The sequence below is a fragment of the Gossypium raimondii genome, chromosome 2 (genome assembly GCF_025698545.1).
Source record: "Gossypium raimondii isolate GPD5lz chromosome 2, ASM2569854v1, whole genome shotgun sequence".
NCBI classification, from domain to species: domain Eukaryota; kingdom Viridiplantae; phylum Streptophyta; class Magnoliopsida; order Malvales; family Malvaceae; genus Gossypium; species Gossypium raimondii.
Genome location: NC_068566.1, coordinates 12,957,603 through 12,973,049, shown reverse-complemented (window position 1 = coordinate 12,973,049; position 15,447 = coordinate 12,957,603). Strand labels below are relative to the sequence as shown.

The window sequence follows — 15,447 nt, the reverse complement described above, 5'->3', positions numbered from 1 at the left end:
CTTAAGACAGATTCGTCCTCTCCTTGATGCTTTGAGTAACGTTGGACATCTGTCTCCCAGGATACAACAACAAACGATCACAGTAGTAGTACAACAACAGTGATCAATCGAACACAATCTTGCCTTTCTCTATTACCAGGAGAAATGAATTTAGAAGGAAGTTTTGATATTGATAGTTTTTGATGATATGTTTTTGAAATATCCTAACTTGGCTTTATATAGAGGAGAGAAAATGAATGAAGAGATTTGTTGAAAAATTAATAGACATGAGTGAATAGAGACAATGAATGAAAAAAATTCAATATTAAACCAAGAGACACAATTATCATTCATCACTCAATAATTATTTTCCAACAATATACAATTATCATTCTTCACTAAATAATTATTTTCCACCATACCGATCGTCGAATCATTGCTCCGGACTTTAAAAAAAAACTTAACAATCTAGTAACTTAAATAAAAACTTTCAATAATTCAATGACTTCAATAAAAACTTTTGAATAGTTCAACAACTTAAATGAAATTTTTGAATTGTTCAATAACTATTTTGTAATCTTTTAAAGTTTAGTGACCAAAACATAAATTTATTAATAATTTAACGACCTTGGGTTAATTTACCCTATAAATTAAATTAAAATATAACAAAAACACCCAACATAAGAAAACCCTCAATCTCACACAATTTTTTAGTTTTTCCCTTTCAATCAAGCCGATGAGAACTCTCCCTCCATTCTTCAACTGCTTTTTGGGGGCCTTCAATAGCTTTGTTTTCTTTTTCCTTTTTTCTTTTTTTTTTTTCATTTTCATTTCAATAGCTTTTTTTTTCCTTTTCATGTTATGATTGTGAACCCTAGCGTGTGTTTATGTTTTGAATGTAATATTTTTAATTTAGTATTGCCAGAGTATTGCTTTTTCCCTTTCATGTTTGGAACTTCTTTGAATTAAAAAAGAAAAAAAAAACCGTCACCATTGTAATTGTTGTCACATTTAAACTTGTTTTAACAAAAAAAAAATTACAAAATTCAAAACCAACTAAATTAATTGAAATTAAATCGATTTGGTTAAAAGTAAAAATTTTAAATTAATAGTAATTTGAATTAATTATTAACCGAACTAGTTATATGGTAGAAATAGTTCATATAATAATCTCTATAATTTAAGGCAATAGAGGATATCCGCATATTTTAGCATAGAATAGGGAAAAAATTAATGGACAGCAGAGTTAAATTGAGAGGAAGAAGAATGTTTGATCAACAAATCAAATTTTGTTGGTTTATTTTCATTAATCAAAATAAATAAATAAATAAATAAATAATTTTGACGTTTAAAATATAAATATATTTAATTAATTTTTGTTCGATCATTATATAATAATTAATATTATTGTTGGATTTACTAAAATTTTTTATTGATAATATAAGTTCTAGTAAATTTTTATTATTATTTTGAACAAAATTTATTGTTTGTTAAATATTCATGAAAATATTTTTAAATTGTTCTCAAATCTTCAAAATATTTGTTAATATTCATGAACAAATGAATAAACAAAGTTTTATAACTTTAAATTAAAATTCTGAACCTAAAAAATAAAGAAACAAATATAAATGCAAGCTTGATTGATTTCCATCCCTTCATATAATTTCAAGATTTACTTACAATTTCCATGACAAAAAGAAAGGCAGAATTTGGAGGCGTACGATACAATTGAAGTATTTGTCTCCGGATGGGCATGAGAGTATGATCCGGAAGGATTTAATGATGCCAGACTTGTCTATATCAAAATGCGACTTAGTTTGCTTTAAACTCACCAAACTTGTGTTTTTCTACATGGAACTGCTTGAATACATACTCCATCTCTGGAAATGCAGACAACAGCAAGAGCTCAAGAAGATCATATGCCAGCAGCTTCAAACAAACACTAGACTGCAATTAAGATATGAACAAGTCAAATTCGTTAAGCTATGAACCATCACCAACTGTAATGAGTTTTATAAGGTCTACCATCCGCTCAAATAGACTGTTACTCAGACATACTAGATATGCTTCCAATATGGGCAAATGGGAAACAAGGTGTCCCTCAAGTCTTAACAGCTTAAACAGTTGCACCAATCTAGTTTGGTGTTTCATTAATTAACTTAAATGAAGTGCTATTTCTGAAAGTAAGACCGTGTTCCAAGTCTCTTATCTCCTAAATTACCTGAATGAAGAAATAGAGGTCCTTAGCAGATTGTTCGTACTCCTTGCGACCAACAAGACCCACAATGGCAGCTGGTGCATTGTCTGTATCAAGAAATTCAAGTTCATTTACTTTCCTTTAGGTTGAAAATTTTCATTTTAATAACACAGGATCTTGTATAATTGCAGATTATTAATAAGAAACATTCATGACAAACAAAATTACCAATCATTAGCTCATATACGAATTTTGCACGACGTTCTGCTTCTAGTTGTTGCTGCTCATCACTCAATCTAGGTGAACATGTTTCAGGAGGTAGCGGACTGCAAGGTGAAGCCTTGGAAGGGCTACAGGATGATGGCGGACGTTGTTGCCTTGGATGTTTGGTTATGAATATACCATCAGGCCAAAGTATCTGCATGACAATGACATATATTAGTACCGCGCACAGGCATAAAATTGGTGCTTCCATTTCAGAATTCTAAACATCTTAATACAAACTACTTCAAGTCCCCAAAAACAAGGATTAAAGTAGTAATGTTAAGAAAATCAAGGAAATACAGAGAAAAAATGGTGCAACTTGACTACAACAGATAAGATAGAGATCTAGGCTAAGATGTATGTACTAATTCCACTAGAAATAACATAATTTGTTCTGGTACAAATGAGGAGGCAGTCTGCTTATATCACGGGGAGCTGGTCTGCCTCTTCCATTAAATCCTCTAGCAAACTTGGTCAAAATGAGATTTTCTTTTACATCGCTGATAGATCTAAAAGATATTACCCGTTCCATTTGCTAAAATTTTCAAAAGAAATATCATTTCTGAGATCAAACGAATACCTTCTCAAGACGCTCGATTCCTGAAGCAACAACTGAGCCCTTGCGCAGCATCTGGATCTTTTCTATCAGCCAATCATCAAAAGCATCACCCATTCCAAGTTGTAGGATTTGTTTGGCCACCCAAAAAGCCTTCCTCCTGAAATGCACATACAGAAAAACGATAAAACATGTGCATCTGGTTAGAACTAGATGCGACAGTGCTAAGCTGAAGATCAAAATATAAAGCTGACACATATGTTAATAGTTCATCTCAAGCCATTTGTGTACCTGATCCACCCGCCATCTTGGAGCTGGAAAATGACATCCACCAAATCCAAAATGGGGACACTTAAATTTGGTGGCACCCACTGCACAAAAGATGTCTCAGTTAAACCCCTGAAGAGCCAAGAAGCCTCACAATTTCAAGTCAGTTCGCAAATACTAAATATTAGACAAGAAAGTTTTACATTCCATTAAGCAAGGTTATAAGGACCATTTTAGTTCTACAAATGGACACAGAGGAAATAAAATATTTGACCTTAAACTGATTACCTCTGTAGGAACGGTTGGGTGCGAAACAGCATCAAGAACCAACTCAGAAGCATCTTCCATTCTGTCATTCACTTTTCCTTTAACATTCTTCCCCGTGTGTCTTACAAATGAAATCTTTGACACTCCAGTATCAGAATTACTGCCTGAATCGTCAATGGAGTTACCCTGTTCTTTAGTGAGAACTTTTGGAGGATAAGACATATCTTTTGCATTTCTTAATCCATCCCTTGCAAGATTTGGCTTCATCTGCCGTGCAGATTCCTTGCTTTCAGTGTCTAACTGTTCTCTCTTAGAAGATAAAGGACCCGCCAGAGGCACCAAAACACTTGAGGCCTTGTCGCTCTTTTCAGATGGATTACTGTCAAGGTCAACTAGAAAGTTCCAAGCAACACGAAAAATGGAATCAGCCAAATACAGGTAATGAAAGGAAAACCAAACTATGAGCATGGTCTGCTAAACTAAATCTGAATTACCTGACAATGTCTCAATGATAGAAAAAGAATTTGAGAATACATATGTCTGCATTACAAAATGTATATTATAAGAGATTGTGCTTAAAAGGGAAGAAACTGAGACTAAACCCTTCCCCAGGGAGAGAGAGAGAAGCTCTATTTTTCCATTAGAAAAAGAAAATAGAAGTTCACCTGGGAGTCAACACTTAGGAAGTCCCAAACTTCAATTGATCCTGAAATAGTAGGAAGCTGCAGGAGATTCTGAAGTAGCAAAAATATTGATAATTACTATAAACGTAGTCAGATAAAGCAAAACTTGTATATAGCATACATTACAGTTATTTCTACTTTCAAAACAAACAAACAAAAATTATAGTTATTTCTCATATATAACATGGATAGATCTCGTACTTGCACTTTGGATAGATGGAAGTACTAGCAAGCAAACAGTCCAAAATATGTTTTAGGAAGAAACCTCAATATGGATGTAAAATATCAGTTTGAATAACTTCAGTCAACATATATGCCTCCATTGGCAAAGAAAAATGTTAAGTGTTTAACCTTTAAATATCTGTCAAGCAATTTACACCGTTCTCGTATTACATGAACGTCCAAACCTGTTGAGAGAAAATGCTTTGGTGGCAAGTGAAGTTTATACTCCGGAAATTGTTTAAGGCGTTGATGCAGCTCCTCAAAATGTCGGAATCTGAAGGAAAACAACTAAAATGATTAACAAATGATGGAGGTGAAAAGTAAGTATAACTGATTTGCAATTGTTAAAAACTCCAAGCAAAGTGCCTATGCAATGAAGAATGAATGCCATATAGAATGCATCATGGGTGTGCATGACCAGAAAGCACATTCTAAGCACCTTCTCTTTATTGACCAGCTATTATTGTTGTTTACATCTGTAATAGATATGGAATAAACAGCAAATGTTTTGGAGCCACTCTTCACAATATTTGCACCCAAAACCTGCCAAAGGAAATAATATTGCATTAATCATGTAAAAAGAGAATCTACCACCAAAGAAAGAATACTGAAGTCTGTTCTGATCATCAATAAGTACCTCACATCTCAATTTAAAGAAAGAATCTACCACCAACGAGTTTTGCAAGGAATTAATAGTCAAACTATGACTAGAGATAGAAGCAGCAGACAAAGAAGCAGTAGCTCCACTGTGAAGTCTACCAAAGAATTCAGTGTCAGAATCATTGCTGGAGTCATCAGCTTTCTCATGCCCATTCGGCGAATTAAGTATGTCCTGTCCATCCCCTGATATAAAGCTAGACCTATCCACCTCTTGCCAGACAGGCAACTTCTGACAGGTCAATCTCGATCTTTTTCTGCTGGATGGGGTTCTGGTTAATCTTCGATATTGAACACGCCTTCCACCAGCCTTCTTTGCCATATGGCCCTCAGGATTTTCAAGTGGATGATGAATATGCGAAACTGCCAGATTTCTGTTACTCTTGCCATCCCAAACTTTGGTTCCTGGAGAACCAATACCCGTCACAGTTCCTGTTTCTTCTTCTGAAGTAAAAGAATCACTGCTTTCTGATTCAAACTCCTCCAAATCAACAAGGCTGTGTTCATCATCTTCCTGACAAGATGCAACTGAAGAGTAGTACGATATATTGCTAGCTTCTTTTAGGAATGATTTTTCTATTTTGCGCTGATCAGTTAATGTAGATTGAGCTGCACACCTATCAGATGTGTTAAGCTTGGTAGGACACTTCTCTCTTGTCTTAGATATTGCTTTTGAATGATCCACTGTAGCAGGGCTCCCAGCAGAGTTATGCTGAGGAACTTGCTCAATCAATCGTTTTTCCTTCTTTTTGTAGTTTCTCCCTTTTGTCCACAAGTTCTCAAAATTTTCAGGAGCAAGTACCTCAGTCTTTCTACGGGAAATGATATCTAACATATCACCCCATTCTCCTCCTGTACGATGTTGCTCGATACCTTTTCCAGCACTAGTTTGAGAGTTCAAAGGCACAGAGCTCCAAGAATGGGAAGATCGAGTATCCATGGAAAGCAGTGGATCCTTCATAAGATGTGCTCTGTTTAGGTTATCTGTTGCAGTGGTGCCTCCAGCAGCTCTGGACTGATCAGTTTTTAATTGTACCAATTCAACACCAGTTACAGAAGGATCTAGAAACTTAGAAAAATGATCAGAAGGGATCCTTGAGGAGCCATTTGATTTGTATTGAGATGCACCTTCTGCAGCATCGACTCCTTTAGCTTTGGTCATAGATATAATAGCAGATTCAATTCTCTCATTTATAAACCTATCACCAAAATTCAAGATGCTCAAGAACAATAGCATATTAATGAATGAAGTCAAGAATAATAGAAAGATTGATCACCTTGGACTCACTAAGTTTAAGACTGGTCGCATTACTGCACAAGCCAGAAGTTCCCTGGCAACATACCGAAAGAAAGAACATTGCAGATCTTCGGGTTTGAATGTGAAAGATATAAAACCACCCATCAAATGTTGCAACACCTAAAACAACAGGGCATAAGGTACTGTTAGACAGATAGACTATGTTGGTAGAACTAGGAGGTCGAAGGAAAAACTCAAAAACCTTGTGCTCAGCTTCAGTAGAGAATAAAGCTGGGTGCAGTTTGTTCTCTGCAGCCATAACACGTCTTATTTCAGCATCTTGATGTTCGATAGTCAGCGGTATAGATTGCTGCTTTTCAATTTTTGCTTTATTCACACGAAAAAGCTCCAAGTGAGTACAAATGAGATTAATAAGGTCCCTGCATCATCCTAGAAGTAGATCAGTATCCTCTTAATCAGTCTTAATCATAACAAACACAGTGGAGGAATGAATTCATACCTTGTGAGTAAATCGATGAGATTTATATTTTTCATGCGGTCTGAAAGCTCCCCAAGAACACCATTTATGATCAGCACCAGTTCTTCTGGGCCTTCCCTATCAGGTGTTAAACGAGAATACCATAGATCTGTCACCCACTCAGATATAAGATGTCTTGTGAAGTGATCTATTGCGTCCTCTACAATAGGAGAATTCACTTTCCTTCTCCAATCAGAACGATCAACAACTTTAGGACGCTCTGGTGGTTGCTTTGGAGTCAATGAACTCATAGATGAAGATTTTCTGTTGTATACAGCAGCTTTCCTCCGCATTTCATAATCTATCGAAATGTATCGTAGGAGAACGATTAAGGAGGCAGCAGCAGGCAGATTAACCAAAACTGAGGAACTTGTCACTGATATAAGAAATAGGAAAAAGTAAGCATATTTTAAAATGATGAACAAAATATAGTGGCAATGATGTAAAGAAAGTTTCCTTTTAAAAATCATTCCACGTAAAGAAAATTTTAAGGTAGGAACTTGATATGTTTCAATTTCTCATGGTTACAGAAATCTAATCCCACCTAATTGAGGTCAGTTACATGAATCATGCCATATAATGCTCATCTCTGGGGTTATATCCCCCCAGTGCCTACATTGTTCAGTATTCAAATCTAAGTGTCCATAAGAAAAAAAAGAAACTGACTTAATAACCCATGACAGACTGCACTAGTGTGTGCTTGGTCCAGAGAGGGGTAAAGAGTATCATAAGAAAGTGAAACTCCAAACAACTGAAACAAAACAGAATTAAAATCAAAATTCTTAATCATACTAGTACAGTGAAAGAATCCACTGACTGCATTACATTAAGCTGCAACCAAATAGTTTTCTTAACAATTGGTTCTTTTTACCCTAATTGTAACAATCTGTACAATGATTACTATTTTATCAATGAAGTGGCACCATTAATTGGTAGCATTACACTGAACTGGCAGGTAATGTGTATAAAGGAAAAGGAACTAGTGCTCTCTCTTTATGACTATATTTCATGGCAATTTCACATTAAGGAACTGAAGTGAAACACCAGCAAGTGCAATTTTTTTTGTTCTTTAACAAGTGTAAAACTTTTGATCACATAAATGATGTTAACTAAAGTTCTAGTTTCAAACTGAGTGACCTCAACAATAGTTAAATACTTGGTGGCTGCAACTTGAATTCATCACCTAGACAGTCGAATGCAAGACTGACTAAACTGGTAGGTTATAGAACATCAATTCAAGTAAATAGGAAAAAATAACTATTTGAAATCCTGGTGCCACTTTAATTTGAAACCGAAGTTTAATAAAACTTCAATGCTACAACCTGCAGGCTACATAAATTATAACCGGTCCGATTTCATATTAGTAATCGATGAGACTAAGCAAAATTAAAGTTACTAAAAATTTAGTTTTAAAAGAGTAAGTGAACAGAGTCAAAATCCTAACTGAACTCAATAACAAGTAATTGAATAAAAGTACTAATCAATCAAACTTGAAGATCAACCTAAAAGTTAAGCTATCAAAATCATGTAGTAAATCCAGTAGCAAGTAAGTAAGTGAATAAAGTATTAATCAAGCTACACTCGAAGATCAAAAGGAATAATTAAACAATCAAAAGTATATAGTAAATTCAGTAGCAAGTAGATGAAAAATACAAAAGAAAGAAAGAAGAGCATTTGAGAACTTAACGTGACATGAGATAGGACAATCCAACGACGCAGATAGCTAAAATCACGATCCGCTTCTTGGCTTCCTCCACCAAGTCACGAACCGTCACCTGCTTTGGCATGTCCATTTTTTGCTCGCCAAGTAAAAAAACTAGCAAATCAAATCAAAGAATACATCTCTCAATCGAACGAATCATTGTTTTTTTCCCCCTTTTTCTGTATCTCTGTATTCATGGAAACTGCAAACCACAGCCACAACAAAGCTTACACAGAACCAATTGGTAGAAAAGCGGAAGAAGAAGGAATGAAAGAATGTGAAGGGAAAATGAAATGAAGGAACTAAAGGAAAGGCAGTGTTTGGAAGGAAAGAAAAAATTATGGAAAATTTCAAGACGAGAACCGTTAGGTTATGTTTTAGAGTGACGCTGATTTAGCTTTCGCGTATGTGTTTACGTTTTCTACACCTTTCATTATTTTTTCTGTTATAATCTTCTCGACTTAGGATTATATTTCTGGGATTAATTTGGTTAACAATGCGATTAATCAAGGTTCAAAAAAACATAATGCGGTTAATTAATATATTGTTTTGAGAATAATTTATATTAAAATATTCTAAAAGGTTTCGTTTTGAAGCACCATTCAAATATTATCACATTATTCATTTTAAAGATAACGACACTCATTTATATATATACTGTATTCTCCAATTTAATTTAATTTTAATTAATTTTTTAAAATAATTAAATTTTTAAAAATAAACGAACATATTTTTTATATCTTATAATTATTTTTATTTTCTCAATTTTTATTTTTTATTTTGTGCAATTATCTTTTAAAAGTTTTAATTTCTAGACAGTCTATTTTTTTCATTTTAAATTGTTCTCTATTTCTTTTTTTTAATCACTTAACAAAGTTTGATGATACAATTTGTGGTGACTATAATTTTTCAATTTCCTAGTTTTTTATTTGATGGTTAAAAGTTTTCTTTATTTTCAATTTTTCTTTGATCTCTTCTTTTAATTTTCAATTATTTATTTTAAGTTTTAATTTTTTCTTATGGTTTTTTACACTATAATTCCAACATATTTGTCTTTTTCTCAAAATTTTAACTCTTAATTTAATTAAAGTTAAATTAAGTTAGAAAAACGGTCATATATAGATGAGTGTATAGTAATATTTGTATGTCTTTAAAATTTGATGATGTGGTACTATTTTATTGGTGTCAAAAAATTATGCTTTTTAGGATGATCTTAATTTAAGTTGCTCCCATTGTTTTTTTATACAATTAATATATTGTTTACATATAAAATCTATTGGCAGGTGTACGAGCTTCAAATCTCACAGTCACATCTCTAATTCCACCTTAACTGGCTCTGGCATTATTACCAATTCCCAGCGTTTTACCTCTTTGCGGAGTTGGCATCGACTTAGCAGCCTGATCACTGATAACATCTGACTTCTTCGAGCAATCTCGCATAAAATGTTCAGTGGAGTCGTATCTGAAACAAGTTCTCATTTTCAGTCTACACTCTCCAAAGTGATTTTTACCCCAATGCTCGCAATTTGGTTTATTCATGTTTCGAACACTTCTTGTACTAGTCACGTATCTTGAGGCCTTTGGTAACTCTGTTTAGACATTTCTCTTCTCTGGCAATCTCTTTTTAAATGTTCTTTGGAATTGTATTTTAAACAGGCTCCTTTTCAACCTACACTCACTTATGTGGTTTCTCCCACAATGTTTGTAAAATGTTCTATCCACATTGCGAATATTCCTTGTGTTAACTACGAACGTAACCTGGAGTCGCGAAGTATTACATCTTAGCATCTCTTTCCTCGAAATACCTGAAGAAGTGGATAAATGACTTTGGAGATCTCTCGACTTTTTAGGTGAAGGTGTCAGAAATGACCTGGCTATACTGCATTTTCCAAAATCTTAAATCTTAGATCTTAGACTCATCTCCGATCAAGCTTATCATATTAGAGTTAAAGAGCTAGATGTATTGAAGATTGCTTTCCGAACTCGATACAAACATTATGAATTTTTGGTAATGTTGTTTGGGCTAAGTAACGCCTCAGCCGCTTTTATAGATCTAATGAATCGAATTTTTTAGCCGTACTTGGACAGATTTGTTATTGTGTTTATTGACAACATTCTGATTTACTTGAGGAATGAAACTTAACATGATCAATATCTAAGAATTGTATTGCAGACATTGCAGAAGAAACACTTGGATACAAAAATTCAGTAAATGAGAGTTCTGGCTACAAGAAGTAGAATTTTTGGGACACGTAATTTCGGCTAAAGGTATCTAAGTTAATTCGAATAAAATCTTTGTAATTGTAAATTGGAAACTACCAAAGAATGTTACAGAGGTACAAAGTTTTCTGGGACTAGCTAGATGTTATCGATGATTTTTACTTACTCGATACATCTGGGCGATAACAAAATGTATAATGACTTGAAACAATTGTTTTGGTGGCCGGGAATAAAAAAAATTTCAGAATATGTAGCAAAATGTTTGATATGTCAGCAAGTTAAAGTCAAACACCAGGTTGCGTCAAGTTTATTGCAGCCTATGAAGACTTTAAAATGGAAATGGGAACAAGTTACTATAGATTTTGTATCAAGTTTACCTTTATCACTAAAAAAGAAAGATAGAAACTGGGTAATAGTTGACAGATTGACCAAGTTAGCACACTTTATTCCTATTAGAATTGACTATACACTCGAGAAGTTGGTTGAACTCTATATTTCTGAGATTGTCAGATTGTGCGGTATGCCACTATCTATCATTTCAGATTGAAACTCGAGATTTACCTCTAGATTTTTGGGTAAGTTACATGAAGCTTTAGGCACGAAACAGAAATTCCGTACAACATTTAATCCTCAGACTGACGGACAATTAGAACGAGTAATTCAGATAATTGAAGAGATGTTGTGATGTTGTATTATTGAATTCAAAGGTAACTGGGTGAAATTTCTACTATTAGCTAAGTTTGCATAAAATAGCAACTATCAGTCGAGTAACAAAATGGCACCATACAAGGCTTTATATGAACTAAAATGTAAAACTCCATTGTAATGGTCAAAGTTGAGTGAAAGAAAGTTGGCAGGGACTAATCTGATACGAGAGATAGAGGAAAAAGTCAGAGTTATACAGGATTGTTTGAAAGCTGCCTTAGATCGATAGAAATCTTATGCTAATTTGAAAAGAAAAGATATTGAATTTTAGATCAATGATAAAGTGTTTTTGAAGGTCTCGTCTTGGAAGAAAGTTCTGGTTTCGGTGGAAAAGAAAAACTTAGTCTGAGATTTATAAGGCCATATAAAATTCTAGAAAATGGTTGGTCTGGTAGCCTATTGATTAGCTTTGCCTCCGAAACTCGAAAAGATTCACAATGTGTTTCACATGTCGATGCTACGATGATATCAATATAATCCTTCTTACCTGATATCTCCCGATGAAATTAAACTATAGCCTGATTTGATGTATAGTGAAGAACCAGTTAAGATTTTGGCTCGAGAAGTAAAAGAAAAATGAAACAAACGAATATCACTAGTGAAAGTATTATGGCATTGTCACGGCACAAAAAAGGCTATGTGGGAACCGGAAGACAGCATGAAATCATAATACCCTAACTTATTCTCAAGTACAAGTTTTGAGGACGAAATTTCTTAAAGGGAGAGAGTTTTAACAACCTATTTTTCAGTGGTATCAGATCGATGATTTTAGAACTCTATTTTCAATGTCCGAGTCCATTTAATATTTATGGACTAGTATAAAAATATATTAAATTTTGGTTTCTTAATTTTGCCGATTGATAGTTAATTAATGTGCAATGACTAAATTGTAAAATTTATAAAAGTTTAAACACTATAAATTTTAACTAGCTAAAGGACCAAAAGAGTAATTGGACCAATTTGTAATGTATGTTAGTGGGAAATGATGGATGAATCCACTAAGTTATGCTTAAAAGGTTAATTAGATTAATTAAAGTAAAATTTACTTAAATTAAACCAAATTAATAATGCTTAATCATGGTATAAAAGGGAGAAATGATGGAGAATTGTCATAATTCTTTCTTCTCCACCGTTCGTTCTTAAGAGATAAAAGAAGATAGGGTTTCATATTTCAGAACAATTTATCTTCAAATTGCCAAGGTAATTCAAGTCCTTTTTCTTATAATCTTTATGTTTTTAAAGTCGTAAGAGCTTGATTTAGCTAGCTTATGTACCAATTTGTAAAACTGTTAAAGTTTCTAAAAGTTTCCATTGATGAACTCTTGATGAAAATAACTATATAGATCCGAAATTGGATCAAAATGAGAATAATCGGGGAAAAGACAAAATTGTTTAATAGTGTCACACCCTCTTTTGTCGAGCTAGTATTGTTTGGGAGACTATGGTGGTGAATATCGCCTAAGTCGCGAGACTTAGATAAAATAAGGTTAGGAAATTTGTGGCGAAGTACTTTGTTGAACTTAGCCGATACTGCGACGTTCCATTTCACGGAGTGGCGAGTTCTTTGTTGTGGCGAGAATCTATCCTCATGGCGTGATCTTCACAGACCATCACCACCACATAGTCCTAATTATTATGTTTCTCACTATGTAACTAGTTGGTCCTAATCTAACCAAACCAAATTAGGAGTCTAACTTTCTCTTAACCAACCACCTAGTTTTCTAAATTTCTTGCTAGTGCCCCTAACTTTCCATTACTATTAAATCAACTCTCCGTCTCCTCTTTGAGTTCGGGTATTTTTGAAATTCGGGTGTGACAACTCCCTCACTCTTAAAGAAAAGTTTATCCTCGAAATTTCCACTCGAGGTAGATCTGAAGCAGTCACCAGGTAAAATTGTCCTTCCTAAGACAACCCACTTTTAACTTAGAGGTTAACACCTCTATTCACCTAAGTGGTCTAGTATGTTCCCAACATTTTAAACCACTCTTCCCGAGTGGCGAATCTAGACTTTTCACGAGTAGAGGCCATCCGTCAACAAGTGATTTCTCGGTCTTCTTGGTGAAGCATTTAGCGCACACTACATCAAAGTAATAGGATTGGGTTTATTCGAGCGTGTGTTACTTCTGGTGGATACTTAATAAACTTTTGGCTATAGCGAACATTCTCTCTTTTCTCAATTATCGAGGGGTTCTGGAAGAAACCCTTCCCCCTTAATTCTTTCTTTTGCTCTGTTCTTCGTGAGTATGGGATCGCACCTAGACAACTCACTGGCTTTTCTTAGTGGACCCTAGTTGCATATTTCATTGATTGTAGCCTAAGGGGCGAGCCACCCCTCCTTGGCATTTTTCAACAATTATATCAATTAAAGGTAACTTCTCGGGGAGCCTCAGTTGGGTTGGCCTTGTTACAGCCCGTTTTAAGTTAAATCAGAACAGTGGTTTTGGGACCACAAATTCGAGTCCAAAAAGAAAAATTATTTTAATATTATTTTATGGTCTGAATTGTGATAGAAATATCGTATGAAAATTTTGTTAGGAAAATTTTACCAATTACATGTTTAGTTGATAAAAGGACCAAATTGCATGAAATGTAAAAGTTGAGTTCTAGTAGTTATAAGTATCAAATAGCTATGGAATTCAAAGTTGGATGCCCTTATATGACAAATAGACCATTAAGAGGGGTTAGTAGATAAGTATGATGATTCATCCATGAAAAATTAAATAAAAAATGAAAAAATTGGAAAGATGAAAAATAAAGCAAAATAAAAGAAAATATCATCATTTATAACATCTTTCCTAAAATTAAATACATGGAAACCCTAACTAATAGAAGAGAACTCGAACAAGTTTATTTGGCTTAATTGGGTAAGCATTCTTGTCCCGTTTTTAGTAATTTTTATGTTTTCGAGATCGTAAAAGCTTAATTTAGCTGTCTCGGGGATTAATTTGTAAAGTTATCAAAGTATTAAAGTTTTACCATGGATGAATTTGCATGAATTATGAAATTTATGGTAGAAAATGAAAGGTTGTTGATAGATAAACAACTTTTGTAAATTGAATTTTGATGAAATTGTGATTTAGGAAATAAATTGTAAATATGTAAAATTTATGGAAAATTTTTGAATTTTATGAATTACATGGGCTGTAAATGTTACATGTAAAAACCAGCTAGGCTGGGATAATGATTAAATTGCATGAAATTCATTTTTTGAGCCTAGGGATGAAATTGTAATTAATCAAATATATAGGGCAAAATGGTAATTTTACCTAAAATGTGAATTGATTATGGATTGTATTAAATTAAGTTAAATTTACTTGTGTAAATCTAGATAGACCAAATACGTAGATAGATCGTGGAAAAGATAAAGTAACGGATTAGTAGATTTTGTATACACGAACATTGTCAAGGTAAGTTGTGTAACTAATTGTATATTTATATGTTTTAATTAAATGTTGTGTATGTGAATTGTGTAAATTGTCATGTATGAAACTAATCACATATCTAAATATTTCCCACAAGTATTAAGTCCCGTTGGGATAAATAAAATTCGATGGATACTGGGTTCCCGAATTGGTTGTGGTCCTGCATATGTTTCAGATACACCACAGCTCGAAAGAACGCCCTGTTATAATTTCTCTCGAGCTTTTCATTATATGGATCTTGCTTGCTTCCCGTTAATAGTTTTTCGGAACATTTCGATCAATTGTGATCCTGTATGTGTTGTGGACACACCGTAGCTCTTATGAGCGTCTCGTTATATGGTTCTTTGTGAGCTTCTCGATTAAAGGCTCTTTGTGAACTTCCTGATTAATGGCTCTCCAGAGCTTCCCGATTTGGCTCGCTTAAACTTCCCCATATATGGCTATCTGGAGCTTCTCGATTAATGGCTCTTCAGAGCTACTCGTTATTGGCTCGCATGAGCTTCCTAATTATGGCTCTTATGAGCTTCTTG

General features: G+C 33.9%; 1 protein-coding gene across 4 annotated transcripts; it reads right to left on the bottom strand.

The window, feature by feature from the left end:
* Positions 1 to 1,604: 1,604 nt before the first annotated feature.
* Positions 1,605 to 8,990, bottom strand: LOC105778053 (uncharacterized). 4 transcript variants are annotated; one of them, XM_012601635.2, is made up of 15 exons: positions 8,555 to 8,986; positions 6,850 to 7,243; positions 6,592 to 6,769; positions 6,370 to 6,509; positions 5,073 to 6,291; positions 4,875 to 4,978; positions 4,565 to 4,709; positions 4,196 to 4,264; positions 4,025 to 4,070; positions 3,552 to 3,922; positions 3,288 to 3,367; positions 3,021 to 3,156; positions 2,405 to 2,594; positions 2,201 to 2,283; positions 1,605 to 1,926 (listed from the first exon to the last, which is right to left on the bottom strand). In XM_012601635.2, the coding sequence occupies exons 1-15, from the start codon at positions 8,658 to 8,660 to the stop codon at positions 1,792 to 1,794; spliced, it is 3,396 nt and encodes a 1,131-aa protein (XP_012457089.1). In that variant the 5' UTR covers positions 8,661 to 8,986; the 3' UTR covers positions 1,605 to 1,791. The 4 variants fall into 4 exon arrangements, 3 of the variants coding, with proteins under 3 accessions (XP_012457089.1, XP_012457114.1, XP_052481939.1); XM_012601660.2 differs by lacking the exon at positions 8,555 to 8,986 and having other exon boundaries at positions 6,592 to 6,779; positions 6,850 to 6,998; XM_052625979.1 differs by lacking the exon at positions 8,555 to 8,986 and having other exon boundaries at positions 6,592 to 6,716; positions 6,850 to 6,998.
* Positions 8,991 to 15,447: the final 6,457 nt, after the last annotated feature.